Source organism: Sciurus vulgaris (genome assembly GCF_902686455.1).
Source record: "Sciurus vulgaris genome assembly, chromosome: 7".
Lineage (NCBI taxonomy): Eukaryota > Metazoa > Chordata > Mammalia > Rodentia > Sciuridae > Sciurus > Sciurus vulgaris.
This window is the reverse complement of record NC_136467.1, coordinates 65,447,130-65,466,036: the sequence shown is the minus strand read 5'-3', so window position 1 is coordinate 65,466,036 and position 18,907 is coordinate 65,447,130. Positions and strand designations below refer to the sequence as shown.

The 18,907-nt window shown below is 37.8% G+C and overlaps 1 protein-coding gene across 1 annotated transcript; it reads left to right on the top strand.

Annotated features, from left to right (window-relative positions):
- LOC306665825 (uncharacterized protein) lies at window positions 1–3,004 on the top strand. Its single transcript, XM_079147441.1, has 2 exons — window positions 1–352; window positions 2,406–3,004. Exons 1-2 carry the CDS (start codon window positions 249–251, stop codon window positions 2,863–2,865), a joined length of 564 nt encoding a protein of 187 aa, XP_079003567.1. The 5' UTR covers window positions 1–248; the 3' UTR covers window positions 2,866–3,004.
- The last annotated feature ends 15,903 nt before the right edge of the window (window positions 3,005–18,907 follow it).

Genomic DNA, 18,907 nt, shown 5'->3' with positions numbered 1-18,907 from the left:
TGACGGCTGAGCATCCAGGGCGCTTGCAGGCGGGGGAGACCGCCCTTTATCCTGGCTGAAGAGTCCTCGGGGGTTGCAGATGGAGACGTGCAACCCCGCGGCGCCCCGGAGGAAAAAGAACCCGGCTTCCTGAAAGCAGCAGCCCCCAGGCATGGGAGGGGTTACGGAGTGGAGTAGGGGGCCTGGAAGTTGGGCTGGGTCGCTGTTGTGTATGTGTGTGTGGCGAGAGGAGAGTGCACCCGGTCCAAATGTATATCCCCTCCTTGCACGTCCCCTTTAAAAGAGGTCGTGGCCCCAGTTTGAGAAGAAGCCAAAGAATTTCTGAAGCGAAGAGGACCGTTTGTGCTCCCAGGTCAGCTAAGTAGTCGGAGATTTTCTTCTTTTCTAAGAGCTTCCCCCACTCACACCCTCCTTCTTCCCCTCGAACAAAGTCTTCATCCCCCACGCAGAGACTTGTTATGTAACAAAGTCTCCCATGCTAGTTTAACTGGAGAATAAAGGACACCCTAGCCCCACCCTCCTTCTTCCCTTCTCTCTTCCCCCAGTGCATCTGTTCTTCAGGACTTCAGTCATCGCACCCAAGAAGGGTGCAGGCCTTAACCCAGTAGAACTTTGGCGCCCCACAGTGGCACCAGCTTGTAACTACTCTTGATTTTACAGCCGCCTAATCAGTTCAAATGTTTTGTTTCCGATCAATTCACTTTCCCCCATCTCCTCTCCCTCTTTACTCTACATTCTTTCCCTTACTCTCCCAAACACTTATGAAGGTGACTGTATGCATATGATTCATACAAAGACTTCTAAACATCCAGTGATAGGTAGTTCTTTATAGGGATTTGAAAATTATCACCAGAGGGGACCATACATTCTATACCAGAAAAGTTCCCAGAGAAAGGTCGGAAGACATGACACACCTCAAGCCTTAGTTCCTACACGTTGGGACTGTAATAGGCAAGCATTTTGTCTCTCAGAGAAGTCCCATCATCTCATTAGCATCAAGACCAGAATACCAAGTTAGAAGCCATGCTTAATAGCAGGTTGAATCCTTCATTTAGTAGAAAGGAGTCCCGAGAATGCTATTTTAACTCAATCCAAGTTTCATCTGAGACTTCTTTCTACATAGTAGGTTTATTCAGTTTTAGGGTTCAAAATGATGTGTTTTTGTTTTTGTTTTTGTTTTCCCAAGAGGATCACTTGAATAGAAACACATCCTTGGAAAATTTTCAAGAATAGGCAAAGCATCCCAATCTCCAAAACTGCCACCAAAGGTATCCATTCAGCCTATAGAGCTGCACTTTGCTTCCTTCAGAGTCCACTGAATTAGTCCTTTCTCCACAACATGGGCCATTTTTACTGTGAGTGGTGCTTCCTTCCTCTGCCTTCATTCCAAGTAACATGACTTGGGCGGGGGTGGAGAGGACAAGATCTTCAGGCGGTACTGGGCAGTAGTAATGGAACTGGCAACAGGCTTGCAGTCAGAACACCTGCGTTTGTGTACCAGCTCTGCACTTAACTAGCCAGCAACCTGGGGGAAATCAGCAAAATCTATTTCTTCATGTGCAGAATGTGGATAATATCACTTTTTAATCTTTCCAACGGGGTTGAAGTAAGACTCAAATGACATAAAGTACATGAAAGCACTAAATAAAGTGCAAATCTAATGTGAAGTGCTGTTACTGTCAACTCTGATGGAGGCCTTCACTGCGATTGTCCAGCAAGAAATGTTTCTGACTCAAATATGATACAGCCTTATGTCTGCCAGTACAAGGAAAAAGAAATTCAAGGACAGTCATCCCAATTGCACTATATAGGGAGGCACCAAAATTCCGATTTGGGAGTTGCTATTTACCAGACTTTCGGCATTTAGGATATTCAGACCCTAGTTTGTAGCTGAAGTTCAGCATTAGGGCCTCCAGCTCCACACACCAGTAATCGCAGCGATTGCTGCTTTGCTCTGATGTGAGGGTTAGCCCAGAACTCTGGGCAACACTCCATTTATTTAACATCTCTTGATGTTTCCAGCATCCTTCTCTGGGTGTCTTTTATAGCAGCATGCGTCAATCAACAAGAGAACACTGGGATCATACACTCAAAACCAACCACACACGCAAAGCAGCAACAACGGCAATAACCACTGGAGAATCCCTACGGGCCTCCTACACTGGAATTAGAAATAAAGATGGTTTGGATTCCACAGGCGCTCTGCGACATGTTCTCGTACCTAGGAGGGGCGCTAGGGGAGAAGCCAGTCCCCACTTTGGAGTACACTTCATCACTAAGGGATCCCATTCCACTCAGGAAGTCATTCCACTTTCCTAAGGGCTCTTCCTCTGAAGGAGGAGGAGGGACCTCCTGCCCTTTAGCAGAGGAGTGGACCAGGCCATCCCCTCCTTTTGCCCCTGCAGGTGGGCCCCGGGCACCAAACGTGGCAAGACTGGAGGCTCTGGACGTTTCCCAGCCCGCGGGAAAGTCAGGAGTTCTGTGCTCCTCCTACGTGGCCGAAGCAGTTGTGCGAGCAAGGCTCTGCGCGGGCTCGCGAAGCGCAGGTGGAGGAAGGGTTTCACGCTTCACTCGGGGCGGCCCAAAGGTTTGGCCCGCCCTTCCTCAGTATTAGCCACGCAGGGCCGCTTTGGCTCTGCTGGGGTCAAGATTTACAAAAACATGTTGTTGCCTCAGAAGCTCGGCGTAGACGTGGAGAGGGGAGAGGAGGTGGACGACTGGAGACGCCACACCGAACAGGGCTTCAGCATCACGGCACCCCCAACACCCAGGCCCCGGCAAAGCCGCCTTGAGAAGACCCAGAAGCAGCCTGATCAGGACCCTCCCCACGTGGCCCCAGGCTGTGCCCCAAGGGCTCTCATTTAGACGGGTTCCATTTGAAAGCCTAAAGACTCCTTGAGGTTTTTCTTCCTCTTGAATCAGAGGAGAGGGGCAGCGATGGCTGCTCAAGAATAGCGCCTTTTCCAGGGGTCGGAGATGGGACGGGAGGGAAGTGGAGGCAGGAACCAGGACGTTCTAGGAGCATGCAGGTCTAGACTTAGCACTAGAGGCATTTTCACTAGGTATAGGAAAGGCCAAACCGGTATCTCCAAGGACAGTGGAACTTACTACCAAGAGCTTGGGGGGTACTTGAACCAGGATTTGTGGGCCTGTTGCCTGCAAGGACTTGGGTTGATAATGAATATACATGCATTTGCAAAAGGACAGATCTGAGTTCAGTAAATTGGGATTCTTAGTTGAAGTAATCAAAGTTAGGAGAGAAAGGTCATTCCGCAATTAAGGGGGGAAAAAAAAGGAGAAAGAATTGTTTGGCAGAAAGAAGCTGAGTGGTTCCTGAAGATAGGAAGCAACTGGCACAATGTGAGGCAGAGAATCAGGAAAAGGCAGAGGGTGAGCAGGTTTGACATTCTGGGCCAGAGAACAGAAACTGGCGGCCAGCATAAGAAGGCTGCTGAGGGAGACTGTGCATGGAGTTAATTGGTAGAGGGTCTAGAAGAAGATTTAATTAGATTCCAAAGGCAATTAAGAGCCATTGTAGACAAAAGATCTGATGAAAATAATGTTTGGGGAGGAAGGGAGCTGGCCTAGGGTATCAGGTTGGAAGGGGTGAAGATGAGAACAGAACATTAGCTAGGAAGGAGGCTATTGGAGTACAGCAGACTCAAGGTGGTCAGGGAAGTCTGAAACAGACAGATGATGATGCTTAAATGGCTGGAGGGGCTAAAAGGGGAGAAATATGGAGTGGTGAGACCATGATTACATTTTGGGGGTATCAACTGGGCAAGGATAGAGAGAGGAGAACAAAAGGGAATTGGAGAATTGATTTCTCTAGAATCACACACATGCACAGTTGCATCATAAAACCATAAGTATAGCAGGGATTTCAACATTTACCATTGAACCCACCTCTAAGGCTGACCCTAATTCAGGATTTTTAAATTTAAAATTAATTAATTAATTAATGCTAGGTCCTGTCCTAAGTGATGTCTCTGTAGCTGACAGAATATGAAAGAAAAAAAGAAAGAATATAAATCACAGGTCATACATTTTTCATGTTATAGGCACTATCCATAATGTTGAGAAACCTTTATAGAAGGATGACAGCCAGACTTCTAGAAACTTCCTGTGAGACCTAAGTAGAACATATCACTTCCTTTTTCATGTGTCTTCTGCCATATGTATTCATCTAAATCTTTGTTTTAAAGACAGTTTTCACAGTCTATTTTTTAAAAATTCAGGTACATACTAAACTTTCTTTTAAAAAAACATATTTAGCCAACTAAAACTATGAGGGCTTAGTTTTGAGGAGAATATATTTATTTGCATTTACTATTACTTCTCAATTAAAGCACAAAAACCCCCTCTCTAAGATTTCCTAGCCTTTAAAAGGTAGGAATGGTATACTGGATTATTCTCAAGTAGAAAAAAGGAAAGCAATTTAAACAGAGGACCACTGAAAACAAGTTTGTCAATATTCTCTTGAACATAGTAAAAAGTAACTGACACTGCCCAGTTTTTAAACAGAGCATGAGGAAGCCGAAAGTTTTCCCTCTAAGATCAGGAGAGAGACAATGATGCTCACTTTTACTACTTCTGTTCATTCTAACGCTGTAGGTACAATCTGAAGTAATTAGAAAAGCGGGGGTTGGGGGAAGCATCCAAATTGGAAATAAAGAAGTTAAATTGTCTCTGTTTGCAGATGACTTCATCTCAAGACAGGAAACCCTAAAGACTCTAAAATGCTAAAGAAAGCTGTTAGAACTAATAATTGAATTCAGGAAAAGTGCAAGATACAAAACTGACATACATAATTCAGTAGCATTTATATACACTAAGAACAATTTACAATCTTTTTTATTTCCAAAAAAGAATTAAGAATATAATCCTGTTTACAGAAGTATTGAAATACTTAGGAAAAAATTTAACCAAAGAAATTAAGTGTGTACACTGAAAACTATAAAACACCAATAAAAGAAATTGATAAATAAATGGAAATATATCCCATGTTCATGTATTAGAATTGAAATTATTCAAATGTCCATACTACCCAAAGTAATTTATAGATTGAATTCAACCCCTATCAAAATTCCAATGTTACTAGAAAAAACTTTTAAATAATAAAATTTATTTGGAATCACAAAAGACCAGGGATACAAAAACAATTTTGAGCAAAAAAAATAAACCTGAAAGAATCACACTAGCTGATTTCAATATGTAGTTACAAAACTATAGTATTCAAAATAGGGATGGCAGTGACATACAGATCAATAGAATGGAAATCCCAGAAATAAATCATGCATTTACAGTCAATTGATTTTTGACAAAGTTGCCAAAAACACGATAGGAAAAGGACAATGTCTTAATAAATGGTGATAGGAAAACTGCATATCCACATGCAGAAGAATTAAAGTGACTCTTGTTTTACACCACATTTTTAAAAAGCAACTCTGAATGAATTAAAACGTAAAAGTAAAATCTGAAACTGTCAAACCACTAAAAAAAAATAGGTTAAAAGTTTGTTGACATTGGTCTGGGCAATTATTTTTTTGATACAACACTAAAATCACAGACAACAGTCAAAAATAGGCAAGTGAGATGTTATCAAATGAAAAAGTTTCCCATGGTAAAAGAAACAATAAACAGAGTGAAGAGAAAACTTGTTGAGTAAGAAAAACAAAATTGCAAACCATACATCTGATAAGGGGTTAATAAAATAACAGTAAGGAGACAGCCTAATTTTTTTTAAAAAAGGAAGATAGATCTAAAAAGACACACTCAAAAGAAGACATACAAATAGATAACATGTATCAAAAAATGTCCGCCGGTATCATTAATCATTAGGGAATTGCAAATCAAAACCACAATAAGGTATCACCTCACCAGTTAAAATGGCTATTATCATAAAAAGACTAAAGATGCTATTGAGGATGTGGAGAAAAGGGAACCCTGTACACTGTTGGAGGCATTGCAGAGTAAACAGAAAGTAGGTTTCAAAAAAATTTTTTAAATAGAACATACAATATGATTCAGCAATCTCACTGCTGAGTGTATAGCCAAAGGAAATGAAATCAGTGTGTCAAAGAGACATCTGCATGCAGTAAAGTAAAACAATACATTTACTTTTGTATTATTCACAATCACCAAGATAGTAAATCACAATGGATAAATCAGAAAAGAAAGCGCGTGCACACACACACACACACACACACACACTTGCACACAATGGAATACTATTGAGTCTTTAAAAAAGAGACCTTGCATTCATAGCAATTTGTGTCATTTGTATTTAACATAGACACACATGGAACACGTTATGCTGTGTGAAATAAGCCAGGCACAAAAGGACATAAGAACATATTGCATGATCTCACTTACATGTGGAATTAAAAAAAAAAAAAAAAAAGAGGTGAACTCAGAACAGAGAAAATGGTGATTCGCAGGACTGGGATGTCTGGTGAGGATTTGGAGGTGTTAGAAAAAGTTTTAACTACAAAAAAGTAAGTATGTAAAGTTTTAGATATGTCAATTAGCTTTATTTAATAATTTCACCATTATACATTTATCAATATATAACATTGTACACTATAAAATATACAATTTTTATTGTTAATTATATCTTAACAAATCTGGGGGGTTGGGAATAAAGACAGACCATGAACTGACTTCCATAAAATTTCCCCTCTAAGATAGTCGAATTAAGTTGGTTCTAGTTTCCACTACCTATTTAAAATCAAACTAACCAGAGCACCTTAATTTTTTTTCTTAGAAAATCTCTAAGTGGTAGTCAAAAAGAAAAAAACCTTTTACCTAGAAATGTTTATTAAAAATTAATATTTTTAAGGTACTGTGGGAAAATGAGAAACTATTTTCTGCAAAATAAGAGTTAGATCTAATGTGATAATGAAATTAAGTTTTCTGTTGTCATTATGCAAGCATTTTTTTCAGGGGAAGACATACTAATCCCACATATGCCCACTTTATATTTTATAAACTGTACTATGTAAAAAAAGCTGTTGGGTGCAACTAAGTGGACTGGGAAGGCTATTGACTCTGATTTAGAAGATGTGTGTGTATAGCAGAGGATCTGCCAGATGCTGCCTGCCTCTCTAACGTCATTAGCATAAGCTCTTAATTTGGAGGAAGAGGATAAGGTATTATCAGATAGTACTGCATGGGTGCTGAATTATCAGAATTATTTGTATAGGGAGGCAACATTTTAGAAACTGGTAAAAGGTTTATTTCTAAAAGAGCTTCATATGGCATAGATTTGAATGGAACCTTAACCAGATGATAAATATAAAACAAAATTCTCTTTATAATTTTGCAGTATTTCACACAGAAAATATATAAAGAAAAGCATGACAAGTACCTGTATATCTTCCACTTAATTTAAGAAATAAAACATGCTACTCCTCATGTAGTTATGGCTCCCTGGTCATCATCTTCTCTTCTCCACCTGAGGTAAACAACTGAATTTCACATTTACCATTCCCATGAATTCCTTCATATATTACACATATATCTGTATTCTTAAAAGTCTGTCATATTTAAAACTTTGTATAAACAATATAAAACTTTTGAATAAGCCACAATTCATAGAAAATGTAAAAATATTTCAGATGCAAAAGATAAGGCACATTAGATATACTGCTATATTTTCCAGACTTACATAATACATTATTTTGGTTCAAGGCCTATATGGATCTTCCAAATCAGTTATATATTCAAAAACTGAAATGCTACAGAGAAAAACAAAAGGCAGGATGGGTAATAACCACAACAGTATTTATGTTTTGCTTTATTTTGAACCCAGGACCTCACATATGCTAAGCAAGTGCTCTGCCACTGAGCTACACCCCCAGCCCTATGTTTGCCTTTTTCAATATGACCAAAGTCTATATATTTTACAAATTATCAGCTCAATTGTATAAATAAGTCTAAGGAAATAGACCAGCATGAATGTGTTCTTACTTATAAATAACTGTATGTCCTAATAGTTGTCACTTCAGAAATAGTTATTTCCCAATAAAAAGCGTTAGTTTTCATTCTAAGTACTTTTATGGGTATAAAATGGTTTGTGAATAATTATAGTGTATGCATGGAGGGTATCCAGAAGTAAAAAAGTGTATTCTGTCCTTATTCCAATTATAATTAGCATCTACCGCGTGGTAGATCATTTCTTAAGATGGTCACTACAATATCCCCACCCTGGGTGTGTCCTACAATGAGCATCTCCATCCGTTCTCAAGTGGAGAGTGATTCCCCCCCACCACCACCACCAGTTTTTTCCTAAACTGGGCTTCTCCTTATTTTGATCAAGAAAATGCAGCCTTGGAAATAACTCTATGCACCTTAAAAGGCTAAACTTAAAGAGGCCTCGTAACTTCTATTTTTGCAACTTTGGAAGACCTGAGAAGAGAGAGAAACCCAAACTCTGGCCAACAACCCAACTGAACTAGAGTCCAAACAATTAGCTAGGTGCATACCACCCACATGTGAGCTTGGGCAAAACAGAAGAGTTGACCAAATCCATAAAATCATCAGAAATAAGAAATTATTCACTTTAAGCTATACATTTTAATGTGGTTACAATGCAGCAATAAATAAAGAGTCATGTGAATGACTTTGTGTTATAGGTTTGGCATCTTTGCACCATATGATGAAGTCATAAGTAAAAATTTACAAAAAGGACATTTTACCAATTCTGTGTCATAGTAAAGCCCAACATTTAAAGGTTCTTGGAGTTATATTCCCACCTAATATGGTCTTCTGAAGTATCTTAAACTTGAGAAAGAACTTTAACACTGGATGAAAAATTTCAAACACCAAATGACACTCTTCAACATTTACTGCTAAGTGTGTGGGAAACACTGAACTACTCTGGTATTATTTGTAATTGCCACAAGGACTTTATAATCCATATACACAAATACATAATAATTTTTAAAAAACCAGAAAATATGAATATTATATGTAAGCTAATTCAATTAAAGTTCTTAGGAGGAGAATTCAAAGTTAGAAGGAGTAAAATAAGAATTATTTAGTAGTACTTAATAAAATGAGGAAGTGTAATCAGGCAGGAAAAAAATGGGAAAGCACTTTATGTAGGGAACAACTGGAAAAGACAAGGACAACTTACCTTTTCAGGAAGTGGGTGGGAGAAAGAGTTGCTTAAAAGAATATTCTTTAAACATTGTAATACATGACTATTAGAATCTCTTATTTGAAACGAACTAACTGAAATCAAACCATCCAGTCTTAATAAAAAAAAAGTAATTCAATGAATTATAAAACATAAGATTTCTGATATGACTTGATCCTTGGGAACAATTCAATCATCAGGACTCAGTCTGGCTGTCTTTATGTCCTAGAGGTGAATTCATCATGGTGACTAGAATGCTTGGCTTGTATTTTGTACTAACGGCATCCCCAGACTAAAGAGTTCCATCTGAGACCCAGAACTACTTTTATTGACCATCTGTTTTAAATAATACCTGTGTGCCAGCTATGGTGTGCACGCCTGTAATCCCAGCAACTAAATGACTCGGAGGATCACAAATTCGAGGCCAGCCTGGGCAACTTAGTGAGACCCTCAAAAGTAAAGATAAAAGGACTGAGGCTATAGCTCAGTTGTAGAGTGCCCCTGATTTAAATCATCAGTAACCACAACAACAGCAGCCGCAGTAGCATCACCACCACTGTGTTAGGGAAGGGTTTGCAATGCTTTTGACTAGCCAATCAGTTCAAATGCTAACCCCTAAGACCAAGGAATCAACGCAAGACTTATATCCTCTGAAATATGTGAACACTTCTCTGAAAGAGTTGTTCTCCCAGAGAAAGTCAGAATGGCAACTCAAGAAGGGTTAAAATGTGGCCAAATAGGAAAAAAGGTGTGTGTGTGTATGTGCACTGTTCACTATAATTAACATACTTTTAACAGAGTATGCTGATATTATAAACATCTTTAGGAAAAGACCTAAAAGTAAAGGAACTTCTATATTGACTTAGTGATGTAAAGAAATAGATTGTATCTATATGTGAGTCACAAAAGTGAAGATTATTAGTCGTCTCTCAACCTATAGTTTCATAATTCTTACTGTGGAGGTAATAGACATTGCCAGGAAACTACTCTTAGAAGATTAAACTATTTTATCTAAAAAATGTACTTATTTGAAATTCCACAACATTCTTAACGAAAATAATATTATCTGCATAATTACATTAAATGGCTTCTGGAATACATTACCACTAATGATGCTAATAGAGCTAGTCCAGATGCAAACTATAAAAACATCCATTATCTTTTGTCCTTGAAGGAACTTCAAAAATTGCTTTTTTCCCCTCTTGTAGGAAGCCTACTAATGTTATACTAGAATTCATCTTATTTTGTAAACTGCTCTACAGAGCCTCAATATCTCATAAAAGTTTCAGGAATTATTCTAAGAATATACCCCATCATTTTGTGCTTTTTCCCCTATGGTCCAGTTTCATATATGATTGATTTAATGAATGTGGTAGCCAGGATATTTAAATCTCATTTTTATTTTTCTTCCTAACTTGTATTCAGTGAACAGTTATTAGGCAACACCATATACAACAAATATATTTTATAAAATAAAGTAATTTTCCACTATTGGCAATACATAAAAGTTGAAATTAGGTTTTATTGTGTATCACTGATATGTTAGCTTATAAAATTAAACTAACTGCAGTGATAAAGTAATTGAGATATTCTGGGTCTCAGTTAATAAAAAAAGGAAAAGTTCCACTAAAACCATGTTTCTAAAAAAATAGTACTTTAAGCACAGTATTGACATCAAAGTAGACATGAAAATCAATGGGATAGAAGACTCAAAAACAAACCCACATACTTACAGCCATATGATACTTGACAAAGGTGCTAAAAATGTATGTTTGAGAAAAGATAGTCTTTTTAACAAATGGTCCTGGGAAACTGGATATCTATATGTAGAAGAATAAAATCAGATGCTTGTCTTTCACCCTGCACAGAAGTCAAATCAAAATGGATCAGACTTAGGAATTAAACCAGAAACCATGCATCTGCTAGAAGAAAACATAGTGTCAACCCTCCACCATATAGGTACAGGCACTAACTTCCTCAACAAGACCCCTAAAGCTTAAGAAATAAAACTAAGACTCAATAACAGGAATAATGTTAAATTAAAAAGCTTCTGCATAGCTGAAGAAACAAGAGAGTAAAGAGAGAGCCTACAGAATAGGAAAAAAAATCTTTGCCAGCTACTCCTATGACAGGGGATTAATATCCAGAATAAATAAAGAATTCAAAAACCTCAATGCAAAAGAAAAAGAAAAAACCCAAATAACCCAATCAGTAAATGGGAAAAAAGAACTAAAAAGAAATTTCTCAAAAAAAAAAAAAAAAAAAAAAAAAACCCAAATCAAAACCACACTAAGAATACAAATAATAATAAATAATGGTGAGATTGTGGAGAAAAAGTACACTTGCATATTGTTGGTGGGGCTGCAAATTAGTACAACCACTCTGGAAAGCAGTGTGGCAATATCTCAAAAAACTGGAAATGGAACCACTATATGACCCAACTACCCCACTCTTGGAACTAAAATGAGCATACTAGAGCAATACAGCCACTATAAAGTTTATAGCAGCACAATTCACAATAGCCAAACTATGGAATCAACTCAGATGCCTATCAATAGATGAATGGATCAAGAAAATGTGGTACATTTACACAATGAAGTTTTATTCCACAGTAAAGAAGAATGAAATAATGGCGTTGGCCAGTAAACAGATGAAAATGAAGAAAAATCATGCTAAGTGAAATAAGCCAGACTCAGAAAATTAAGGGTTGAATGTTTTCTCTCATATGTAGACGCTAGAGCAAAATAAGGGGAAAAAGGCAGTGGGGAAGGGGATCCAATATCATAAAGATGGAGAGAAGGTCAGTGGAGTAGAAGTAAGAGAATAAGAGGGAGAAAGGACTGGAAAGGGGAAGAAATATGGAATGGATCTAACAGAATCGTGGTATGTACAAATATAAATGCACTAAAGGGAATTTCTCCTTTACAAAAACATAGAAAGTATCAATCAAAAATAAAAGAGAAAGGAGTATCAGCAGAATAAAGGAGAGAGAAAAGGGAGGGGGAGGGCAGGAAAAGGGAGGGTAAGTGGGGATTGAAATAGAATTCCTTGTATATATAACTTTGCCAAAAGGAACACAAATACTATGTATAAGAGGCTGATAAAAATTTTTAAAAATAGTTGTTTCTAAGATAGGCAAGAGCATGGTGACACTTCAAGTGTGTGCATTCCAAGCCCAGTGATGACTAGATCTCAAAGACAAAGCATACATAATGCAAACCTCTGATACTTTTGATAGTATGTTATGGACATTAGTACATGTAGAATATTTTGAATGCCTTTATTTTCCTCTATATAAATTGACAGTCACACAATTTTTTTTTTTTCTTTTCTGGGAAATATCTATGTTAGGGCTCTCCAGAGAAAGAGAACTGATAGGATGTGCATGTTAAAGAGATTTATTATAAGAATTTGGCTCATATGACTATGGAGGCTGGCAAGTCCAAAATCTGCCAAGTAGGCTGGCAGACTGGCGATAGGAAGCCACACTGGAATTGTCATCTCAAGACCAGCAGGCTGGATAGCTAGTGTTAAAACTCAAGTCCTGAGGCAGTTGCTGTGGAACCAGGAGAGTCAACCTTGCAGATCAAGGTCAAAGGCATTCTACTGGAGAAATTCTTTCTGCAAGAAGGCTAGTTTGTTTATTTTCTGTGGACCTTCAAATGATTGGATAAAGCCCCCCACATTGTGGAAAGCAATCAGCTTTACTTAAAGTGTACCCCTTTAAATGTTTTATTTTTTGTTTATTTGTTTATTTTTGAGATAGGTTCTCACATGTTGCAAGGCTGGTTGAAAACTCCCAGGCTCAAGTAATCTTGTGACCTCAACCTCCCAAGTAGTTGGGATTACAGGCCTGTGCCACCACAAACTGCTCAATTTAAATTCTTATCTCATCACCCTCCCACCAACTGAAGCACACGGAATAATGTTTGATTAAATATCTGAACATTCTGTGGCCTAGCCAAATTGACAAAATTAACCACCACAAGTCCACCCCATCAAGTTGCAGGAACAAAAAGCAAAAACCTGCTAGTGGTATGCTAAGGGTAGTGGTGAATGGTGCCACGCCCAGTGCCATCCCTTGGTTCCTGAACCTGCAAATCCTGGCCATGGAGAAAACAGAACAGTTATTGGATGCTGATTCAGAGCATAGACTGCCTTCTGGAGAACCCTGCCCTACATCTACAGTACTGCCACCATGCTGGTGCTAGAACTATCTTCAAAAAGTCACTCTACCATTCTATCAAGCCACCTACTTCAGGATGGTGGGGGAAAAAAAGACCATGACCCTGAACCCATTTGCTGTGAAGTGAATTCCTTGATTAGAAGCAATGCTATGTGGAATACTATGATGGTGGATAAGGTATAACTCAGATGATGGTTTTGCATGCAGGAAAGGCAAATGCATATCCAAAGTAAATGTGTATTCCAGAAAGAAAATGCTACCTCTTCCATGAAGTGTTCCAGTGTAATCAACCTGCCACCAGTTATGGTTACATAACAGTTGGGCTCTTACATGATAATTTAGGATATGTCTACTAGCTATAAAATGGTGCAAGAACCAATAAGATCTAGGGGGAAATGACTTTCCTATGTGCTAACCATAGGGTATTCCTTACCCTAGCCTAATTTGATTCTAAATAATTATACATAATTTGGAGAAACTTCCGGGCCCACTACTCAAGGTTTGGTATTCAACTTAAGTTCTTAGGACAGGTGTGAGCCCAAACAGATGTCAGTCATTGGATAGTGTACTGACACATGAGGTATTCCAGGCAGGGCAGTGTGGACCAGGAAGGGAAAATGTCCAAATAAGTGACATTAATGAGACTTAATCTTATGTTACTAAAAATATTTTAACAGTTCAACATTTTTTCCCTTCAGTTTTCAAAGTACTTTGAACCTACTATCTAAATAAACCTCAGTTCTCTTCCAGGCAGGCAGATTTCTGTGGCATAAAACTTCTACCAGTACAACTGGTTTTAGAGGGCATGTATCAGAGGATGCAGAGGAACAAGATGCCCTGAGTTTGTGTTTTCATCAAAAAGATTCCTGGTTTTCAGAATTCCTGAATGCTGTTACCCATTTATATATCTATCCAGATATGTATACCATGAAAGTGCCAGTATAATAGGAATATAAATCTGGTGCATTTCACTAACATTGAATTCATAGTAGGAATTCATATTTCAATTAAGCAATTAAAACTTGTTGAAATATCAACTTTAAATTGCCATAATTCAAAATAAGTGTCACACGTAATTGAAAAATAAACTAGAAAAAGATGAGAATACTGTTTGTAAAAGGGATGATAAATCTGAAAGTAATAAAATGACTTTCAAAGTAGATGGCAAATTTAGAGAAAATAAAATTGCCATTAAAAACATTGCCTAATTTATAAAACTTGGATCTTAATAGTCTTGCTTTATACTGGAGATAGGCCAAGCTGTGGATAATCTCCAATATTTGCTCAACAAATATTTATTGAGTATCTATTATGTGCCAGGTACTATTCTAAGCCTTGGCAATAATGTATAAAATAAAGTCTTTGTGCTTATACAGTTTAAAATTATAGAGCAGTAGATACAAATGAATATACAGTATATCAAATAGTCATAAATACTCTAAAAAATGGCAGGTTACAAGGGATAGTGATTAATGAGGGGAGGGGTGTCGGGGTCTTAAGCCCCCTTGCTCTTCTCGACCAGTGACAAGGGAAGGGGACACTCCCCAACAAGGTCAGACGGGGATAGGTAGGGCCGTCTGACCCCCGCTCCCAGCCCTCCCGGCGGAGAATAATCAGACGCTTCAGGGAGACCAGTCACAACAGGAACTGTTTATTGAGGAAATCACACAGCTTTTATGTAGGGTGGGGGCTAGGCAGGAACCAATCAGGTTAAAGGTCAGCAAGGCACGGAGGATTCATGCAGGTGAGAGTCCCATAGGACTATATGGCAAGCACGAGCGGATCACGTTCACGGAACTGTTGTTAACCAATCCCTAATGGTGGCCCGACTTATCGTCATTAACCTTTGAAACCACCTTTGAGCCTTGATCTTGCTCACTTGCCAGGGAGTAAGGAGTCAGCCTGAGTTAGTTAACATGTCATTAGTCCCAACAGAAGGGAATATGCCATTTCATTTTGGTCAATATGGGCCTTTCAGCATAGGCAAAATTTAAAGAGAATTGGGAGGATGCTAATACTAATCAAAGCTTTTTCACTTCAAAGTAACAAGCTAATTTGGTTCCCACATTTCTGAATTTTATATTTGTGTTAATCAGCTTTCCATCACTATGACACAATACCTGAGATTAAGAGAAAATTTTTATTTTTCTCTCATTCTCTTTTGGAGGTTCCAGTCTATGACTGATTGGCACCATAGCTTTAAGCCTGTGGTGAGACAGAACATCATAGTGGGAGAAGGAGCAAAAACACTTACCTCATAACCAGGAAGCAAGACCGGAAGAAGAAAAGGGTGGGAGTCCCACAGTATTTTTGAAGGGCATTGTGCCCAATGATCTTGAGGCTTCCTACTAAGCCCCCATTTGTGGGGGTTGGTAGGTATTGGGGATTGAATCCAGGAGCACTCTTGCACTGAGATACATCCCCAGTCCTTTTGAAAATCTTATTTTGAGACAGTGTCTAAAAAACTGCCAGGCTGACCTTAAATTTGCAGCCCTCCTGTCTCAGCCTCCCAAGTAGCTGCAATTAGAGGTATGTACTACTGCACCCAGCAAAACCCCAATTCTTTAAATTCATTACCTCCAAATAGTGCAACCCTGAGGACCAACCCTAAAATGTATGGTCCTTTGGCGGACACTTAACCTAACCATATCATATATAATCAAAATGTCATCAATTATGGAGGTCTGGTACATTAAATGTGGTGATAAAAATTAATTCATGAAGACAAATATAAAGCCCAAATAAACATATGTAGCATCCCAGCATTTTTTTCATTGTTACCCCAATAATGTATAGGGTTTGTACTGCTTAGACTACTTTGGACAGCTTGGGTATTTGTTTAAAATGTAGTTCTGAGAGTTCTATCTACTATTAGACTATACAAGGGTGTGGAGACTAGAAATTTACATTTTAAAAAAATCCCAGGTTATCCTTACATATAATGATGTAAGCAAACTTCAGAGTAACAAAAGAGCATTTTAATAATTTTGAATGTTTAAAGCCTTACTAGGTTGAATATTAAGATTAAAAATAAAGAAGTATCATACACTACTACTTCATCTCAAATCTCTTAAAAATAAGATGGGATATTAATAAAGGAAAACTAAAGTTCCATTACTCTACTATAATTCTAAGAAAAACAGTGATTAAACTATAATAAAAATTGGAGGATATGCTTTGTCAATTAAGTGACTAAAACAGCATTAGAATGATAGCTATATAGTAAGAATGGCCTCAGAAAGATTGCAGAACAACTTCTGAGGAAATTGAAACTCAAAGTTAAATAACAGCCAAAAAGTAGTACAGTTCAGACTGCCCATCCCTCATGACTTTTGTTTTCCTTCTATCACTTCCATTGCTGTACCATCAATGACCCAGGGACTAGAACTACTTTAGCTTATTTCCTACAGAATTAGGTGATATTGATATTTGGGAGAATCTTTTCCCCCAAAATTCAAAGAATGAAGATCTTTCTAGAAATTCTGAACTTAAACCCATATAGTCAGCATATATTTCTCTTTTAAAAATTAAGATATTTCCTTTCACATTATTTTGACATATTTTGGCTACTTATAGTGAATTCAAATATTTGTAGAAGATTGTTGTACTTGAAGTGTTATTGACCAGAATTATAGGTTCCCAAAACCTTTGGCTGTCATTTACAATGACAGGAAGAGTAGCTTTGCTATCAATGACTTGACCATGTAATATTTGGCCAACCGAATGTGAGTGGACTTGAGCACTGTATCCACTTGGAGGCTTTCACATTGCTGCCAGTTCTCTTGCTTCAGTGCCTCTGCCACAGAAGGGCATAGGCCAAGATAGAGTCTTCATGTCCAGACTAGGTACTGGCTGGGGTGAAGCTGAACCTAAGCCACACACTGCAGTGCAGCCACAGCAACCAACTCACAGGAGTCAACAAACCGCATGAGAAAATTGCATTGGTAAGCATCACTGAATTCACTGTAGCCTGAGAAAAGCTGGTACCTTAAGTAAAAAGATGTCCAAAGTAAGTATTTTGAGGTTCCCAGACCAAGCATTTTTCTTATGAAAAATGGGTAAATATCTTCTCAATGTTCCTAAAAGTACATTAATGATAGAATGTTTTTATGTAGTCTTAAACCTGGTATATGATAGGTGCATATTTGAGTTATGGTCATTTGTGTTTGAAAAATAGTTGTAATTAATTTGTTTCACAATTTCATAATGTAAAATTTCACCAATGTGCAGGAAGGAAATGTCACAGTTTATGTAGGGATATAATTTTCAAAGTCCCTGGAAATATAAGGGAAAAAAATTATAAGCCCACATTTAATGCCATATCAACTTACATGATTTATGTCAGATTTACATCAGCAAAAATAATTTGCCTTTCCTTACAAAGTTTTTCATAGATTTTTTTCTTAATACTCCTTATTTCCTACTTATGATTGTTTAATGTTAGAAAAATTCCTTTTTATTCTTACAATGTATCTAATTGCAAAGAGGAATTTCATAGATATTAAAGGACTACTTGACTACTGATAGTACTGCCTATGTCCTTTTTTTCTTCTAAAGAAACTATGAGATCAGTGTTTAATAACTTCATCTGGCAGTGGTGACCTGAAGCTAGTTCACACCAACTCAAAACAGCAAAGTGTGTGAATCTCATCCCAACTCGGCATTAAATGACTTCACATTGACAGCTTGAAATCAGTTATGGTGGGAGTATTTACACAGTAAAAACTGGAAAGCAATACAAATCAGGGCTTTTTCCTCCTACAAAGTTGGTTAAATATTTATCACTGTACCACTGTACCAGGTTTAAAAAAAATCCACCTTTTTTAACATTTGGTATTTTAATGCTTGAAATACTTTAAAAACAGTCCAGTTAGTTTTATGAGGGGAGATTTAAGGCTACAAAGTTAGAATAAAGCTAGCAGCTACTAGAAGTATGGCAGAACTGAAAGCACCAAGGAACACAGCCTGATGATGTTCCAGGAGCCCTTCCTCCTGTACTCTAGACCCTGGTAAAACTGATGTACCCAGAGTAGGAGATAATTCCCTTAATTCTGGCAAGGAGTGCACATAAACTGTAAAGAAGAAGACACTGTGACAGACAGAGGCAGACCAGTCCTCTAACATTCCAATAGCATTCCTTTTTTTCTGTGTAATCACACATGGTCAAAAACACTGATGACAATTAGGTCAATATATGCTAGCTACACACATTTAGGTCTTTCAATTTTTCAAATATGTCTGATTATGAAGACTTAGGAATATTTATTTTGGGCACTGCTTTTAGGACTTCTAAACATGATTAAAAGTGATCAGGGCTTCAACTATATCAATTCTTCACTGAGTTATCTGTCAGCTAAAACATCTCAAGAAAGAATGGTATTAGGTTTAATAATTCTTGGCTTTGGTTGTAATCTTAGCAACAACTTACAAATATCCCCTATAAAACACCACAGAACTATAACTTTCCACTTTAAAAAAAAAAGGTTTTAGCAAAATGAAACACATATTAAACAAATGTTTTAAATCACATGCAATGGTCCATGCCTGTAATCCCAGCGACTTGGGAGGCTGAGGTAGGA